The sequence below is a fragment of the Verticillium alfalfae genome, genomic scaffold (genome assembly GCF_000150825.1).
Source record: "Verticillium alfalfae VaMs.102 supercont1.10 genomic scaffold, whole genome shotgun sequence".
NCBI classification, from domain to species: domain Eukaryota; kingdom Fungi; phylum Ascomycota; class Sordariomycetes; order Glomerellales; family Plectosphaerellaceae; genus Verticillium; species Verticillium alfalfae.
The window spans coordinates 782,173-800,805 of record NW_003315029.1 but is presented as its reverse complement, the minus strand read 5'-3'; the positions used below and the strand labels follow the sequence as shown (position 1 = coordinate 800,805).

At 56.2% G+C, this 18,633-nt stretch overlaps 5 protein-coding genes across 5 annotated transcripts; 4 read left to right on the top strand and 1 right to left on the bottom strand.

Moving 5' to 3' along the window:
* Positions 1 to 413: 413 nt before the first annotated feature.
* On the top strand, positions 414 to 3,845 carry VDBG_07698 (conserved hypothetical protein; the record flags this gene model as incomplete). Its single annotated transcript, XM_003002193.1, has 1 exon — positions 414 to 3,845. The coding sequence occupies one exon, from the start codon at positions 414 to 416 to the stop codon at positions 3,843 to 3,845; it is 3,432 nt and encodes a 1,143-aa protein (XP_003002239.1).
* Positions 3,846 to 5,595: 1,750 nt separating this feature from the next.
* On the top strand, positions 5,596 to 7,351 carry VDBG_07697 (conserved hypothetical protein; the record flags this gene model as incomplete). Its single annotated transcript, XM_003002192.1, has 3 exons — positions 5,596 to 5,829; positions 6,091 to 6,713; positions 6,769 to 7,351. 3 exons carry the CDS (start codon positions 5,596 to 5,598, stop codon positions 7,349 to 7,351), a joined length of 1,440 nt encoding a protein of 479 aa, XP_003002238.1.
* Positions 7,352 to 9,064: 1,713 nt separating this feature from the next.
* On the top strand, positions 9,065 to 10,206 carry VDBG_07696 (NADP-dependent alcohol dehydrogenase; the record flags this gene model as incomplete). Its single annotated transcript, XM_003002191.1, has 2 exons — positions 9,065 to 9,254; positions 9,311 to 10,206. The coding sequence occupies 2 exons, from the start codon at positions 9,065 to 9,067 to the stop codon at positions 10,204 to 10,206; spliced, it is 1,086 nt and encodes a 361-aa protein (XP_003002237.1).
* Positions 10,207 to 13,621: 3,415 nt separating this feature from the next.
* VDBG_07695 (predicted protein) lies at positions 13,622 to 14,140 on the top strand (the record flags this gene model as incomplete). Its single annotated transcript, XM_003002190.1, has 1 exon — positions 13,622 to 14,140. One exon carries the CDS (start codon positions 13,622 to 13,624, stop codon positions 14,138 to 14,140), a length of 519 nt encoding a protein of 172 aa, XP_003002236.1.
* A 1,722-nt stretch (positions 14,141 to 15,862) lies between these two features.
* VDBG_07694 (BNR/Asp-box repeat domain-containing protein) lies at positions 15,863 to 17,106 on the bottom strand (the record flags this gene model as incomplete). Its single annotated transcript, XM_003002189.1, has 2 exons — positions 15,863 to 16,523; positions 16,589 to 17,106. The coding sequence occupies 2 exons, from the start codon at positions 17,104 to 17,106 to the stop codon at positions 15,863 to 15,865; spliced, it is 1,179 nt and encodes a 392-aa protein (XP_003002235.1).
* Positions 17,107 to 18,633: the final 1,527 nt, after the last annotated feature.

The following is an 18,633-nucleotide window of genomic DNA, read 5'->3' as shown; positions in this document are numbered from 1 at the left end:
GCATCGTGCTAAGCACATGGCACATGGCGCGGCACGACGCGACAATGCATTCGGTAGCCTCTCGCGCAGGGGGTCTTTTGCCGTCTTGACCACAAATGACCCCCTGCACCAGCCGGTCAGATCGAACTGATGCCTTAATATGGTCTCTGCACACATGGTCAGGCCTCAAGTCTCTATACACGGTAGTACTTCCAAGGCCTGTCGTATATCGACCACTGAAGTGATTCTGGTGGCTTCCCTGGTGTTTGAGTTGTTCTCCTGAGGCTTGCTCTGCCTGTCATCTTTCTCACGATGCTCTCGACAGCATTGCCACACGCCCGAGTTTAAACCCAGCCCTCAAATCGTCTTGGTAAATTCCTTTCCATATCTCTGCGGATTAGCAGCGATTCCCCATACGGAGCAGCAAAGAGCCCATGGTCTCCTCTCACAGGCGGTTGGCGCATCGCCGCGCCAAATGCATCCTCTCAGGTGTCGCTCGCGACATTCTACCCGGCGAGGCCCGGTTCTACTCGTTCTACTCTCCCTCGCTCAAAGGCGGCTTGCACACTGTCAAAGTCAGTCAAACTATTTCAGCGCCCCCCGACAAAGCCGCCGAGGGACCCGATAAAGACAAGCGCCGCGAAGATGCCATCGCCGAGGAGTCGCAGAACCTCTATGTCGTCGCACCCAAGTTCAACTTGCCTGTCGGGTGCATTGATTCGATGTTTCCAGCCCCTGGTGCAATGACCGAGGTGACAGTGCTGCCTCACATGAGCTTCAAGGACCCTCATCTCCCGTGGGAACGAGAAGCTGCCTATAGCCCTGACGATGCTTCAGACAAGGACGAAAAAGGAGACCCCCGTCGCCTGACGCCGTGGATTGCACTGCTGGCCTTTGCCGTCGACGAGCTGAAGCTCCCTCCGGCCGACCTCGCCGGCCTTCTCGCGACGGTGACCACAGAGGTCGATGGCAAACAGAGTGAAAGTATGGCTGTCCGCATGAGTGCCGGGCAAATCCCCAAGCTCGGCGAAAATTCCCGTCTCTGCAATGCTATATCGTTTGACAAAGACGAGGACGCACGGGAGACAGCAGAGCCCATTGATGTCATCTTCCTGCCCAAGAGCCTCTTCGTGCCGCTCTTCAGCAAGCCAGGCAGTGTCACGGCTCTCGACAACACCAAGCACAAGTATCTCGCTCACGTTCGACAAGTGGCAACCGACGGTATGGCGGCTGCCGGGTCTGAGCTCGGCTCGGATCCCAAGTCTCTCGAAGCCCTCTTCAGCATCGTCCTGTCCCATCGTACAGGACCCATCGGTGCCCCAGTGCCGACGAACATGGTCGTTCACCTCGTATCCCTTGATATGCCAAATAACATCACGCTGCCTCTCTCGGAGAATGTCACGCATGCCGCTCTTCTCAGTCTTCACAGTTGGACTTATACCTGTAGGCCCTCAAACGAAGACGCAAGCTCATTTTCCCGTTTGACGCATCTCGGCAATACATTAACGGTTGCGCGGCCTGAGCTGCCAGAAGACCGACCTGACATGCCATCATCGCCCTCAGTCAAAGACCTTGTCGAGCAGCGTCAGAGAGACGGGTACACGCTCGTGCGTCATCGGACGGTAACAGGGGAAGAAACGGCTGCTATGGTGCGAGGACCCTTGACGCCGACCTTTGTGCCGCACCCGCTGCGCGAGGGGTTTGTGATGCAGTCCAATTTTGGCACCGACCTTCAGATCCTCGATCCAGATATATCGGTGATGGACCTCACCTACGCCAGTGCCTGGCAGCTTGGCAAGACATTGGCCATGGGTGATCAAGCCTTCTGCGTCGCTCTTTCACGCCTGCGCATGGCCATCGACTCACAATCTCAGGGTGCCGCCAAGCGCGATGTTCACATGGCCATCGGCGAGTATGCGTCTCGTAAAGAGACAGTCTCCCATGTGTTTGACCTTGTCCGCGGCCTTAACGACCTCAATGAAAACCTACTGCAGAGTGATCGGGAAGCTGTTAAGGCCGCCACGACCGCCAGCGGCCGCCGATGGGACGTTGAACACAATGACGTGCAGGTCACGGATGGAAGGCACGGCAGCATCGATACGTCGCGACGCTCGCAGCATATGGCACCTCGGACATCAGCGCACGCCGACGCCGCTGCAGCATCCTTCGCTCTTGCGACTGACGGCACGCTCTATAACGAGCACAATGTGCCGACCAACACGGACAGCTCCTACGTTTATTCGTGGATCATTGATAAGGTTCACCTCGCCAATGTACCCGCCCACTATCTCGTGGTTGAACCATCCCACTTGCCTGAGGAGACGCTTCGCTTTTGCTACTTTGACGAGAACTGGAGCGATGCTCTGATCGACGGCGCCTTGAGTCTTGCCAACCACTGGGCCAGCGAGCCTTCTGCAGATGAGAGCCGCGCAGCCATTAAAAAGGCCGTGAACCTACGCCTCAGGACCCCCGATGAGAAGTTGGGTCATGTTCAAATGCCCAAGTTCGGCTTCCTCATGCGCTCTGTACTACTGGCTCAGTTCCCGGATATGACTGTCAGCGTAAAGTATGCAAAGAGCTCAACGCTAGGGGCTGCATCTGCAAGTTCATCAGGCCCTGAGGAGCCCATACTTTTGCAGAAGCGGCTCGCACCTGATACCATGTTCTGTCTGCTTGATCGGGCACCACCCGAGCTCGAGGGTATCACCTTCACGCTGCCACCCCATCAACAGTGCTTCACCATCGGCGGCTCCCTGACTACTGAAGATCTGACGGTGAACTTTCGGCGCATCTACACCGCCACCGAGGTCAAAGAGCCGGCGAAGCGCAGGCTACCGCTGGGCAGGCCCGAGGTCTTCAAGCCGACGGACACCACCCCCGTATTCGACTGGAACTTACGCACCCTCCATGTCGAAGCTTTTGCGAACCTGCAGCTGAAACGCCTGCGCGATGGCCTCGGCGACGAATTCATTGACACAAGGGCGACCTCGGCCTTGCTAGCACTGCAACTCAACGATCCCATCCTGCAACTTGACATTGGCGACTTGTCGAGGCAGGTCTCAACAAGGAAGCCCACCGTTTTTCAGTTCTCCATCCCTGAGGCCAAACGGGCTCAACCGCCTGAATTGTCGCCCCTCCCTCAGCGCGTCTGGTCCGGCGCATTACCGATGCACCGTCCAAGGCCCCCGTCACCTCGTCAAGAAGCAGCACTCATCGCTGAATACGCGGAGGCCGCCAGGCAGGTTTCAAATTCACTCGCTTTCGATGCGGCTTCCGCCCCAATTCCTGACCCTCCAACATTTGACGAGACGTTTGCCAACCGGCCCAAGTTTCGCCTGAAGGTCTACCCTGTGCGCTCACGCGACTTTGTCCCCAGTAACACAGGTCTACCCCTCGACCTAGTCTTCAGCATCGTCTACGTCGAGGGCCGTGCCACCGAGCGCCTGCGCCGCCTAACAGTCGAGGTTCCCTGCGGTGCCATGCCCTCCGAGGGCCGCGGTGGCGAGGATGATCCGCTGCTGACGCTGCTGAGTGAAAACGCCGATCCGCCAACGCCTACCATGCTGTCGAACCTGCGCTTCAACGTGCTCAAGAGGTGGAGGGATGACGAGAAGGGACGAGGACGCTATCTTGTTTTGGACCTCGTGCCACGGTCCAAGGATGGTGTGCCCGTCGACAAGATTAAGGAGGCGAGCTTCTTGCTGAGTCGGGCGGACATTTGTCTGTACGAAGGTGCCGAACCGAGGCTTCCATTTGTCAATCTTAAGTATGATTATGGCGACTGGGGGGACAAGAGGTGGAATGATGGGAGGCGGGTCGAAGTCAGGCCATTGCCATCGAAGTCTGAAGTGCCGCCGACTGAATGATGGGGGGCTCCAAGAAGTCGCACGCATCGTTGATCGCCTGGTTTCTGACGTGGTTGTTATCATGACTTTCCTTGTCGATATACTTTTTACGGACTGATAATATCAACAAAGCGTTTCTGAACGGTCGAAGCGCTAGTTGAACCATATCTACATACTTATTCTTGACTTTTAATGTCCCTTTCACCCTGAGTTTGCCCGTGGAAAAGTAGGCCTCACCTGCTGGGAACAACTTGTGTCTCCATCCAGGAGACCTTAGTTCGGGCTCTCCATCACTCCCGTGAGCCTTACATGTCCTGAAGTTGGCATGGGACTGTCCTAGAGTTACGTCGGTGGATGAAAACCAGGAAATCAGAATAACCAAGCCCCATAACAGTCTTCCATCATTTCCTGCGGTGATATAGTAGGACTCAAAACAGGCGCTGTCACCAAATTCACTTCTTGTATCGATTATGGAAGTCACAAATTTGACAGCTTGGTCAACTCTCCCAGTGATGTTTTGCGTGTTCATCGCCTCGGAGAATACTGTCATGAGTTTGGCAAAGTAGGCTGGAAAGTTGACCTGCTTCTTGCAATGTACAGCGATTGACCATCACATCTTCTGTCGAACTCTGATGTAATAGAATAAGGTTTGTTGAGTATCTTTACAGCATTAACAGAGATTTCGAATACGGGTTAATGGCCTGGATGTCCTGGCGTGAGAAGTGCGCCGGCCCGTACAGCAGATGATGTGACGAAGATTCCCTATCGAGGAGTACCATGATTTCGTTCTGCCTCCACTTTGAGATGAACTTGCGTCACCTGCTTATTCAGGCAGCTCACTTGGGATGTTCTTGCATGCATTCAAGAACTGATGCACCAGTTGCACACCAAGTCCGTACCTTGCACTGAACATCCGGATGTCGTGCCGACGCCGAGGTGCCAAGAATACACCAGCAGTCACCTTTCTGTCGCTCCCGAAATTCTTCAACGCTAGCATTCCCAATGCCGGCCGGCTGTTTATTCCTCTGTGGGATCCGCCTTGGCGATCGCGAGCTTGGAGAACGACGAGAATGCCGATAGTCAAAGCTAGTCAGATCGCTCATGGCACCAGGCGATGCACGAGTCTGTGACCCGAGCTTCCTGTCTTAGCCAGGCCTCACGCTGTCTTGCATGGAATGCTAGCCGTCTCAAGCCAGCTCCGCGGTCTGTTCCTCATCGAGAAGTTCGGTAACAAGCCACACGCACAAAGGCCGCAAGTCCCTCTCGCCCTTTCACGATGCCACCGAAGCCATGGTGGCATGCAGAGATAAGATCGCGACATGAATTGATGCACGCAAACAAAAAGGAAGGTCGACGCCGTCTCCCACTTCGACAGCGCGCTTTGATCTGCGTCCTCGCAACCCTGAGGGCCCATCTTGCACGCTGAGATCCAAGGGAGAGCAAGCTTCTCTTTCCCCACACCCTTCAGCCGATCAGGCCTGCTGCCGATCCTCTTTCATAGGGCCGTGATTTCGACGCGGCAGTCGAGTGCCGCCCAAGATCTCCATCAGGGGCCCCAGCTGCCTATTCGGGCGATGCCGGCCGAATGGCGCCATGATCACGATGGCTCCCCCACGTCACATCGCATTGCAGACCTTCTACTTCGAGAAGCCGGCGCGTAGTGTCTCCTGGATCGTAATCAGAGGTCATCGGATTCGCAGCATTCCTAGTGGCAAAGGCCCCTCGAGATCTATAAACAATGATGTGTCTCAGCACCGGGGAATCGCTGTGAATGCCGCCTTCACTCCTCCTTTCCAACGATACTGAGGTCTCCGAGCAAGCATCCAGCCACGTTCGTCGTACGCGCAGACGCCTTGCTCTCAACATCATGAAGGCAACTTTCCTCAAGGCTCTGGCCCTGACGGCCGTCGGCTCGACTGCGGCCAAGGAGCTCCAGCCCAATGCGCTGATCAGCGAGATCTACGACAGCGGCGCCATCCACAAGGACCTGATGGCCCGCAAGCACGTGCGTTGATTGGACGTTCAAGACTTGCTTAAAGTAATCTGACTTTCTATCAGGCTTCATGGGACCGACAAATCGCCAGCGGCGAGATGAACTCAACCATCTACCAGAGCCGTCTTGCCGCCGATGGCCCCGTCCCCTGTGTGAAAGGCGTTGCCGCCGTTGTGCCAGGTGACCGCCTGAACACTTTCAAGTGCAACAAGGTAGCTTACCATTTGTCTCACCTCACAAAGCTGTGAGTAACCCTGTCTGACACACGCACAGGTCGACTTCTACGACTTCAAGAGCCATGCCGCCCTCGGCAGTAAGACGGGCCAGGGCTCCTCTTCGTGGGGCTGGACGGCGCCCAACGGCCGTGAGTTCGTCGTCGTTGCCCAGGCCGACGGCGCCAGCTTCTCCGAGATCACATCGGCGGGTAAGCTCGTCTACCTCGGCCGCCTGCCGCCGTACTCGACCAACTCGATCTGGCGCGAGTTGCGCGGTTACAAGAACTTCATCGTCATCGGCAGCGAGGCATCGCGCCACGGTGTGCAAATCTTCGACCTCAGCAAGCTGCTGACCGTCAACCCGGCGAGCCCCGTCACTTTTTCCAACTCGCGCGATCTGACAGGATATTGGAACGGCCTGCCCGCGGGCTCGACGCACAACATTGTGATCAACGAGGAGAAGCAGTATGCTGTCGCTGTCGGCGCGCAGCCTCGCACCAGCACATGTCGCTCGGGTCTCATTTTCATCGACCTCAAGAACCCTGCCAAGCCCACCACTCTTGGTTGCGCCGCCGGAGACGGCTACGTTCACGATGCCCAATGCCTCGTGTACAGGGGTCCTGATACGAAGTACCAGGGCCGCGATATTTGCTACGGCTACAATGAGGACACCTTGACCATGTAAGATCACCTCGTCTCAGGGGAAAAGAACAGCTTGGCTGACATACAATCCCAGCTACGACGTCACCGACAAGACGACCACCAAGATTATCTCGCGCACCAGCTACGAGGGCGCCAGCTGTAAGTGCCCTTCACGACCCAATGCTCGCTTAATCCCCATCCCTAACTTGAGTACAGACACCCATCAAGGTTGGGTCACGAACACGCAGTGGCAGGAGTACCTCGTACTTGACGACGAGTACGACGAGTACGACAAGACGGGCGCAGCCGCCAGTGGCTACCCAATCACCTACTTCTGGGACATTCGGTCGCTTGAGAAGCCCAAGCAGACGGGCTACTTCAAGAGCCCGGCCTACGGCATTGACCACAACCAGTTCGTCATTGACGGCTTTGCGTACCAGAGCAATTACGGCGCTGGTCTGCGTATTCTTGACGTGTCGTCCCTGCCGCAGGACCCCACGGGCAAGCTCGTCAAGGAGGTCGGCTTCTTCGACGTCTACCCGGAAGATGACCGTAACGCCAACGGCGGGTCTATCGATTTTGTCGGTACCTGGAGCCACTACCCCTTCTTCAAGAGTGGCTTCATCCTCGTGAACACGATCGAGCGGGGTGCGTTTGTTGTCAAGAGGCAGAAGTAAGCTGCCGAGGGAGGGCTGCCGGGCTGGCTTGACCTTTGGAAAAGAAGATAGGCGCGGCTATCGGGGTTTCTTCATGACGGAAGGTTTACCTTGCTATGAATAAATACATATTGTCTCCTGGCCTATCAAATACATGTCTGACGATTTGGTGAGGTGAATGCCCAGCTCCTGGGGTAGATTTACTCTCCAACTCATGGTCGCCATCGGCCAATGAGTAAAGACATGACTCCAGTCACCAACCCATGTCCCACCGCTTACAGCGTCAAGTACTGTAGGGGAAATGCCGGCCGCTAGTGCCACAACGCTGGCCGGAGCACATAACCGGTGCTGCAGCCAAGACTACGAGCCGGACATCCACGCAAGTCGCAGAACATCTTGCGAGTGCTTGCGTCCGAACAGAGCCAGCAAGCGGTGTGGCTGCCGAAGGCTCATGAAAGGTCGTTGCATGCCACTTCCCTGAAGTTTCCAATTGGTGTTTCCTCATATCTGGCGTCTATGACGTCCCAGCGTACCAAGGTCTAGCTGTTAAACGTTCAATGTTGAAATTGGGGGTTCGCAAGTTATCAGTTGAGTGCGGGAAACAAAATGCCGTACAAAAGTCTGCGATAAGGTTGTAAGCTCAAAGTCGCAGCCGTTGCGTGTACGTCAAGCTGGGCGTATGACGCTGCTTCCCGCTTGTGCAATGTCGCAAAACCTGGCCACGGAGGCTGGACGTCTTGAAGCTTTCGCCACCACGCAGTGCGTCCTGGTCAACACGAATCACGCTCCACAGTGAAGCCTGCTCCACTTCTGACAGCTTCGACGGATCGCCGGCAGTTGGATGCTGGCGCTATCTTTTGAATCTGTCGCGACAAGGGCCCACGTGGGTGCCGTGTTTTGAGGCGAGGGAGCACGAAGCAACACTACCCTTGGTGAAGCCAGAGAAACCGGTACCCTGTCCGGCGATAAAGATCACAAATGCTGACATACATTTACTGAGCCAGGAAGGAGGGGCATCGACCCCGAACCTCGGCGCGCCATCTGGGCCAGGGTTTCATCTGAGAGCTCTCTGTTCCCGGAGCGTCGTACTGGAGCTCCTTCCAACTGATTTGCGGCATTTGCACATAGACACAAGGAAATCCCCGAAGGCTGTCGTCCCGTCACCGCCATGCCGTGCACGTTCCGGGAATTCGAACGGCGGTAGACACCAATCCTCTCACGGTCCATTTCCCGAAAGCCGGGCGCATTTTGGTACGGCAATAGTGTGGTGGTAGGGCCGGTTTGGGCGATGGGCCCCGCTTGTAAGTCCGACAACGAGAGGGAGCATGGGTGAGACTGGCGATTTCTTGAGAAGTGTGGAGCCCATGTCGGCGATAACCGATTCTGTCAGAGATTTCGCGGCGACCCAGCACGCTGGACATCTCTTGCGTCATTGGCAGAACCGCTGATAGCAGGACAATGTGAACGGGGCCGGCAAGAATTGGATGTTTGAAGACGTCAATGGAATCGAAAAAGCCCCAGGCTCAGCCTTAACTCCGGTGATGATGCGTAATCGACTCGAGTCTTGTCGGCCATGTCAACAGGTCGTGATCGAGTATAAAGCATGAGGCCATCCTAAAGCTGTCTAGTCAAGCTGTGAGCAACATACAACACTCACACTCTACCAATCTCGCAACACTTGCTTTGAGACTCACTCACATCCTTTTCGTCCAATCCAACGCCACATCAATCACCATGAGCACCGACTACAAGTTTGAAGGCTGGCTCGGCCTTAGCCCTGAGTCCGCCGAGGGCAAGATGGAGTGGGGTTCCTTTGAGCCCAAGAAGTGGACAGAGGACGACGTCGACATTCAGATCACACACTGCGGTGTCTGCGGCTCTGACATCCATACCCTCCGCTCCGGCTGGGGCGCGGCCACGTACCGTAAGTCGAGCGATCTCCCATAGCCTCTCCGCAAGTGCATACACTTACAAGTACAGCCTGCTGCGTCGGCCACGAGATTGTTGGCAAGGCCGTCAAGGTCGGTGCCAACGTCAAGCACATCCAGCTGGGCGACCGCGTTGGTGTTGGAGCGCAGGCCCGCGCCTGTCTGCAGGCCGACTGCCCCGAGTGCTCCATCGGCAAGGAGACGTACTGCTCTCGCGGCAACGTTGGCACGTACAACAGCAAGTACCCTGGCGACGAGGGCCAGTCATTTGGCGGCTACGCCGACTACAACCGCACCAACGGCAACTTTGTCGTCAAAATTCCCGACGGCATTCCTTCGGAAGAGGCAGCACCCATGCTTTGTGGTGGCGTTACCGTGTTCGCGCCCCTGAAGCAGAACGGTGCGGGTCCCGGTAAGACGGTCGGCATTGTCGGCGTCGGCGGCCTGGGCCACTTCGGTATTCTCTTCGCCAAGGCCCTGGGCGCCGACCGTGTTGTCGGCATCTCCCGCAAGAACGACAAGCGCGAAGATGTCTTGAAGCTCGGAGCTGACCAGTACATCGCCACTGGCGAGGATGAGGGTTGGGAGAAGAAGAACGCGCGCTCGCTCGACCTCATCATCTGCACGGTGTCCAGCTCCAACATGCCTTATACTGGCTACCTCGGCCTGCTGAAGCCTGGCGGCAAGCTCGTCCAGGTTGGCGCCCCCGACGGCGGTAACCTGCCCCCTGTCAACGCCTTCTCCCTAATCCTCAACGGCATCAACCTGGGTGGTAGCCTGATTGGCACCCCCAACGACATTCGCGAGATGCTCGAGCTGGCTGTTGAGAAGAAGGTCAAGCCCTGGGTCGAGACTAGGCCGATGAAGGATGCCAACAAGGCCATTGTCGACTTTGAGGCGGGCAAGCCTCGTTACCGCTACGTGCTGGTGAACGAGAAGCACCTGTGACTAGATGATCAGATTTCTGGACGGGCGATGCTATAGATACCACGATATGATTGATGAGCGACTGCTGGCATGCATAGACGCATAGAAAAGCATACATAGAAAGCCTTGATTTTGAGACATGGAATTCCCCAATTGTTTGTGAGTTGGAGTAGCATGTGAGTTACGCGATGCAACGTGGTGACTGTGTAGTATGTGTCGAATGATTCACTGTTCCTCATACAACACGGACCGGACCCACGGCTGGCGATTGACCAGTGTTTGCACTTGTGTCCCCGTTTTGCTGGACGAAGTGATCGGTGCGCGTATACGGCATGCTTGAATTGAATCGAATCGCGTTAGGCGAAGGGCTATCAACTGCCGGATTCCAGGGCAGCTTGCGTGGCGAGGGTATAGTTCACCTGACCATTGGGTATCGACCTGAGCTGACCATTGGGTCCTCTTTTTTTCCGCGCTAGCTTATCTAAGACCTGATCTGACCATTGGGGGGTGCTATGGGGTGCTATTAGAAGCTGTACTAGAATATCACGTGCCCCGGTTACCTAATATAATAGAGGCCAGGCAGGACCGCTAAATCCACTGAGGCCAGACCACTAAGTCTACTAAGGCCAGGCAAGACCGCTAAATCCACTGAGGCCAGACCACTAAATCCACTGAGGCCAGACCACTAAATCCACTGAGGCCAGACCACTAAATCCACTGAGGCCAGACCACTAAATCTACTAAGGCTAAGCTATCAAGTCTATTTTTTTTTTATTCTAAGTTAATTTATAATCTATTCTGAATCGATTCTAAATAGATTCTGAATAGATTCTAAATCGATTCTAAATAGATTCTAAATCGATTATTAAAAATAGAGAAATCGGTGAATATTAGGTAATCCTATTTTACTATATTCACCCCTTTTCAGCACCCCCCAATGGTCAGGTCAGGTCTTAGATAAGCTAGCGCGGAAAAAAAGAGGACCCAATGGTCAGCTCAGGTCGATACCCAATGGTCAGGTGAACTTATTCCTCTTGCGTGGCTGTGGTGTTAATACGAGATGAGTTGAGGCCCATGTCCTGCCATCCCGTCGCGATGTTCCGTCAGCCTGCCTTCCTTTCTTTCTCGAGCATTCACCGTGCACCACTATTCGGTAGAGTCGATCAATCCTCAGCCACTCCTTCCCATTGAGACCCGTCATCCCTTCCTCCCTTCCTCCCTTGGGACGGCCTCGGTCTCGGGGTCGTCGGCGCGGCGTCGTACCTGCCTCCTCCATGCGTGATCTCCACACTAATGTCGTATTAATGTCTCCTAGCACCAATCACATGCTGCACAGAGCCACCCCTTCCCCTGTGTCAGGCACGCCCAGACCAGCATCCTTCTTCCTTCCTCAATTCTTGCTGTGTTCCTCGTCTCGAAAAGTTGGGCGCCTCCTCCCTTCCTCCTGCTCGTGGTTTCGACCTCTCCCCATTCCCCACTCCCCACCTTTCTTGCTCTTCAGGTTCTCCTCCACTGGTTTGCATCTCTGCATCCACTGTTGTCTCCTTTCTGTCTACCTACTCACATTCCCTTGACTTCATTCATCTCACCTCGACTTCGGTGTGTCATCTCACCAGACTTTCGCTTCCCTTCCTTCAAACCTTCGACCTTGCGCCACTTCTCTTGGCTTTCGCTCTTTTTCTCTCCGTCGTTCGCCGCCAACAAGATACTCGTCGCTCGCGAAGCTACTCGTCAATTGCTCTTCGTCCCTCGCTCCTCATCAGCCCCTCGAACCGGTCACGGGTCTCTTTCCCCCCTTATCGCGCCCACCGCAATCTCCTCCAGCGCGCATCCACTTTGTGACCTCCTCGCCCACCATTACGTCTTACGTCACCATGACCCTGTCATCACCATCCAACCACGGCCTCGTCGCTGTGATGCTCGTGCTTAGCACATTTTCTCAAACCGCCTTGGCACAGCTCGCGAAGCGTAATGACAACTCCACCCCCGCCGAACGCAAGAGGACCATTGCCATTGTCGTCGGCACTATCGTGTACGGATTCCGTCCCTTTTTTTTTTTTTTTTTTTTTTTTTTTCCCCACTCTAACCTGATTCTAACAATCGCAGCGGCGTCGGCCTCGTCGGTGGCCTCATTCTCCCTCTACTTCCTCCACCGTCGCATGCAGCGTCGCGAGCCGCACAGGAAGCCGAGAGGTGACGCCCATCTCTGAGCTCTGAGAGGCGATATCGACGACTCTGGACTACCCCGCCATGCCGCGCGCCCAGCAAGCAACGCGAGGGCCAGACCCCAGCGAACCCATTCGAGCCGCCGCGTGACCGCCCTTATGAGAACGGCGACATGAAATGATGAGGCTGAGAAATGCCTTTCCATCTCTGCTCGACAACGCAGACGGCGGACTCGCTCCGCGTACGTCTGCCTGGCCTCACCAACATGGTGCTTCGGTCACGTCTTGGCTTCATTTGGGTCAGTGAATCAAGTAATGCTGTTTGGGAATGCTACGGGTCTGGCGTTGTCTTGGCTATTCTTCCGTATTACCGCGCGTCGCACGCCTCTCCTATAGGCGAATGTTGTATATCACCGCCGGCGTATCTGGACTTTTTTCTCTTCTTCAGTGGCCAGTCCGCGTCCATGTGTATGCCTTGCTACTTGCTCGCCACTAAGGTTTGCGCCAAGTGACACGGCTCCCGTGACAGTCGCCTGCATCTCAGTCTCCGAGACAGTTCGCCACGTTCTTCTTGTTCGTACTCTGTGTCACTGTGCTCACCAAGCCCCAGGAGCTGACGGCTGAAGAACCCCCGCGAGATGCTCCCCGTGGTGGTGGTGATTGATGCCTACGAAACGCAGAGCATTGCTGGCTGCCTTGAGGCCGCCGCTCTAGTTCAACAATGCCCCTGGAAGCACAAAAAACAAAAGTCCCCTAGGCACCAGGATTCTAGCTCTGCCAGCTGCCGTATCCAGTCGCTGCGCCGCTCCAGCCGCGCTGAGAACGCGGTGCACGCCGGCCGAGGGAGCGTCGACGCAGCCCGCCCCGCCGGCCCAGGCTACCCAATGCGGCCCACGGCAGCGGCGCAGCACAGCCAGCCCCTGGCATACTCGTTTCGTCCGCCAATGGCGCGAGATCCGGAGACGGGAATGCAGATTTTAAGCTTATCTGGCTGTACCTCCAGGCTCACGTCAGAGACATGGGGTCGAACGGAGGCTCAGAGGAGAGGAAAAGGTAGTCTTCTGTTGACGGGTTATAAAGAAAGAAGACGTACGCAGGCGTTGCGATGAAGACCTCGCGATCGTCAGTCTTAACTGCAATACGTACCACTACATCACCTGCCATACATCGTGGCGCGGAGCGCGGAGGGAAAAAGAAAAAAAAAACCCCACCAGATACTTCAACACCAATCTATCTACCTGACGTTTGCCTACACTACCCCACACAACACCATGCACATCGCCATTCTCGCCCTCGCGGCTGTCCTCCCGTCAGCCCTCGCCTTTGAGATCACCTCGCCCCAGCCAGGATCCACCCTCAACCTAAACGACACGTCGATCAAGCTCACGTGGGAACCCACCGAAAGCAACGACAGCGCCCTCAGCTCGGTAACCATCGGCTGGCTCCTCCAGAGCCAGGGAAAGACCGTCGCGGGCGCCGGGTACTCAAGCACCGGCGACATTGCGGTCAACGTCAGCCAGCCGCGGGTCACGTCGTACGACTGGGATCCCGCGCAGGCAAGGGAGGCGCTGGCGAACATACTCCCGCAGGGCAACGGGGCGGTCACGTTCTACCTGCGGTGGGTGCACGGTTCGGCCACGTACGGCCTAGGAGCCGGATCCGCGGTGGAGTATAGCCTCGAGGGGATCGAGAGGCCCGAGTTGGAGTCGGGGGCGGGTGGCCTCTCGGCTGGCATCTGGGCTGCCGCCGGCGCTGGGCTTGCGGCTGTCATGTGGATTGTGAGGGGATAAGGGTCACGGGTTCCGGGTTCGGTGTGCATGATGACTGGCGTTTGATCAATGGCTTGTCCGGGAGTCTGCTGCATGGTGTTTAGTGGCGTTCGTCGCGTTCCTGTTTGGGTCCTTATTAGAGTACCTAGGGGCTTGCCCTCCTATGTCATTGTTCACAAGAAATTTCTCCAGCGATGATCCAAAGGGTCGAATTTGAGAGTAAACGACCTGCAACCACTACCACCTCGGACATGGACGAAAAGGCGTCCTGTCACCCCTTCTGGTAGAGCGTCATTGACCACGACAAGCGCCTTGTCCTACCGCTGTATTGGACTCGCAATTTTTGCTATCGCAGCATTGAGGGTGTAGAGCATCGCATGTAGGTTGACGAATCCTGTTTCCAACTTGGACGACAAGCTGTACACTTCTTGTTTAACGTCTTGCAACTCTTCCAGCATTGTTTGAAACATTTCGTGTTGCTGTGATTCGTCCGCCGGGATGTAGGGCGGCTCCCATTCGGGTTGGGGAACCGGCAACTGTGTAGGCTGGGACAAATCCAAAGGGTTGCTTTGCAGATAACTTGCCGGGTCAGACAGAGGAAACATATCGAGGGGTAGTTGGGGTGAATCAGGGAGGCCAAGCAGTGGCATCTGTGAGCAAGCACGTCAGCGTCGCGTTCTTCTTGAAACCCATGTATGGACGAATCCTTTTTTACGTAGGGATTGGGGTTCCACGGCTGTGGCTGTTGAATGAAGGTGTTGGTGGAAAGCTGGTTGTCCTGCGTCGGCAGTTCCTGAGGAGGTGGGTCCTTTTTAACTCGTTTGCTCGGTTGACTGCTCTGTGATGACTCGCAATTCGTCTTTGAGGCTTCTTCTTGCGTTGACGGTTTCTGTTTACTCTGTCTTTTGTGTCGACTGCTCCGTGGTGCTTTGCGTATCGCCTTTGGAGAGTTTCCTTGAGCTGTGGGCTCTTGCTGGGTCTGATTACTCGGACAACTGCTTCGTGATGATTTGCGTTTGGCCACGAGGGAGGTGCCTTGCGCCCCGTCATTTAGTGAATACTGCGATAGCTCGTCACTCATGGCGAGTAGCTAATGCTTGATATGGGGTGCGGGTATGGGTATGTGAGCATGTGAAGACTGGGATGTTGATGCAGAGGTCATGTCAGATGGAACGTGGAAGACGTAGGGTCGGTAGGAGAAGAGGCATGAAGGCAACCAAGCACCCTAGCATGAAAGTCATTCTTCACGTGAGGTAGGTGCTTTAATTAAGGTATGTCACAAGCCAGATGTCGGGAAGGTGGGAACTCTCGTGAGGCAGGCTCTATTAGGCCTGTGCCTTCTGACCAGCTGGCCTTCGAAAGTATCTTCCTACGTACCTTACATCGGCCGAAGGATCACACGGTCTGACCTGTCCTCTTGGTGTCAATAACGATCCTCTTCTACCGGGTGTACGCAGGCAGGTACTTGATGACAAAAGTGCCCAGATTCCTGCAATCTCCCAGGAAAATCTAGACTAGATGCTTCCGTCAAAAGCCTACGATCCAGGCTTCATCATCAAATCAGACAACCATCTCTTAGCATCACATGCGATACTTGTCACCACCAAATCCATCATGCCGAATATGTACGACCGAGGATCAGGGCTGACTTCTCGCATGGCGGCAGCATGTGGGTACATGTCCCGTGTATCAATGGGGAACGCAGATCATGGCAAAACCTCTTGGTCCGTTTGAGTCGATTATTTATGTTCTAACTCCTACACAGACAGCCCTCACGCCTTCGTCTGCTTCAACAAGTCCGAGATCTTCACCATGCTGACAGTCACCTTGTTGGTGGTGCTCGGCGGCAGCTTGCCGGCGCCCATGATGAGCAGGAAGTCGGGGTCCTCCTCCATGACGCGAATGTGCCTCGTGTACGCCGCATCCTCGGGCACCGTGTACGCGAGCCAGGCGTCGGGCGCGCCGCCCTCGGTGTTGATGTACAGGTCCTTGCTGCCGCTGCTGACAATGATGGACCCGTGGCAGCCACCGACGGGCGACCAGACGACGACTGGGCTGCTGATGGGAAAGGCGCCGCCGGGGACGGGTTGCGTTTGTCGCGTTGATGTAGAGCGGCTCGGCGTCGGCGAAACGGCGCGAGTCCGCGGCGATGCGGTAGTAGAGCGGGAACGTGTAGGGCGTCAGGATGTCGGCGCCGCCCCACTCGTACGCGTAGATGTAGTCGCCCTTGGGCAGCTTGGTGACGTACGGCATGCCGGGGCGATCCGTGTAGCGGGGCTCTGAGATGTCGATGACAACGTCTGACCAGGTGCGGAGGTCCTTGGTCGTCTGGTGCGAGATCTCCTGGCCGTGCTCGGCCGAGCGCTGGTCGGCGTAGTAGAGGATGAGCTCGTCCTCGTAGATGCTGCCTGCTGTCAGTTTTTGTCTCCTGGCAAACACGGCGAGAAGGAAAGGAAAGCAAAAACGTACATAATCATGGGCTCCCAGACGGGTGTCTCCTCGTTGTTGGGAATGGCGCGACCGCCAGAGGCAACGTGCGAGACGAACTCCCAGGTGCGGCCCTTGTCGAGCGAGGCGTACACGTCGATGCGCGTCTGGCTGAGGTCGGTGGGGATGCTGTTGGACGCCGCGAGGACGGTGCCGGCGGGGAAGCCGCCAAAGTCCTGGCGCAGCTCGTACAGGAAGGGCTGGTAGCGCAAGCCCCAGCCGTTGACCTGGTCGGTGACGCGCCCGACCTCGCCCCACGACAGACCGCCATCGGTGGACTCGTAGATGGGGTGCCACACCAGGGGCGGCTCGGGCGAGTAGTTCTCCCAGGTGGCGAGGAGGCGACCGTCGGTAAGCTGGACGGTGCGCGGGTAGAGGACGCGGGGGTCGGTGTAGTTCGAGGGCGGCTGGAAGATGAGCTTGCGGTCGAACGTCTCGAGGGCCGACGTCAGCGACAGGCTGAGGGCGCTGACGGCCGCGAAGAGGGCGGAGCGGAGCATGATGGGGTGGTTCTCTGGGCTAGCGTCTCTTGTGGAAAAAGCAGCACCTGGCCTGAGGGAAGTCTCTCTTCAGCAAGAGGGAGCGAAGGGGAATCATCAGTGTTTATAGAGCATCATCTCGGCGCTGCGACATGTCCACGCGACGATGGCATGACGATGCAACGCTGCCCTTCCTCGGCAGCGGGTCAATCCCTTCGAGCTTCTCCCAGGCAGAATGACAAGATCACATTTCGGCCGACCGTTGAACCAAGCAGGAAAGCAGTGTGGCGTTTGTGACCCCATTGGCCTCGGCATGCGCTCCAAACAAAAGCCGGCGCGAGATTGACACCATTCCCAAATCCGAATCGCGGGCCGACCATTATGTCAACCCCAACAATTAGTGCGGGGATTCATGCGGGGAAACTCCTGGAAGTGCCGTGTTGTGGGCGACCGGAGGCGGTTATACCCCTGGCCGGTGTGATGCGCACCAGTCACAATGGAGGAGTTCTGCAGGACTTCGGAAGCGGAGAGACGAGGTGGCTGGCAAATCTGCAAATCTGCCAGGCAAAAGGGCGGGAGGAGGGGGGGCGCTTCCCGCAGGTTATCAGCCGATTGGAGGCGGCATATTCTTCCTTTGCCCTCTGTTTCGTTTAAGGTTAGGTGTAACGGTTCTGTCCGAGTTCGTGAGTCGAGGGCTGTTGACATGGCGGGGGTTCTGCTCGGTCTTCGGAGGGTCATGACCGGGAGATGGGTTGGGGTTCTTGTTCATTCGCTTCCTGAGGCTCGAAGCTTTTCTGGTTGTTGTTGGTTATCGTGGGAAGGGCGCCAACGGGTGGTTGATCTGAAATGCCTTTGTAGCTGTTCGCTTGGGCATTGTGATTCGTGACGACTGATCCCATTGTTGACGCTGTGTTGGCTGGAATACAGCCCACAGAAAATGAGCTTGGAAGATGGGCGCAAATGTGATTCACCTCTGCGCGCAGCTCAACGGCTGTCTCATGCCCAAGGTCGCTGAAGCTGATAGTCGTGCTACCGAGTCTCAACCTGCTCGAGCTGATGCACCTCACTTACTTGAAGCGCCCTAACCTGGCCTAGGGTGCGTTGAGATCACTGATCCAAGTGCTGGGATGGAATTTGATCGTGAGTAATCTGCCAGAAGGCTATGCTGGCAGAACAGTCGGCTAAAGGAAACTACCTAGGTAGAAGGCGAGAAATAACTGAAGGGACTCAAGTAACGTTCCAAGCTGAGGAGATTCTTGACCAAGAAAAGGCGAGGCAGCCCAGCGCTCAGTCAGGCGTTGTGCATCGCTGGACGCTGGCATCAACGATGAGTGCTGATGAACAGGTGGGTAACGCCCGAGCTGATGTCCCCCAGGGTCATTGAGATCCTAGCAACGCACCTTGGAATGCCATACAGGAGTGTCCAGTCAGTCGGTCTCGCTTCAAGGAGCCGCATGGAAGATGACCTGGCGATTGGGTGCGGCACAAATGTGCACGGCGACGGAGCGCAGATCGGCAACCACATCCTCTTCCTACATCGCGCCGAAC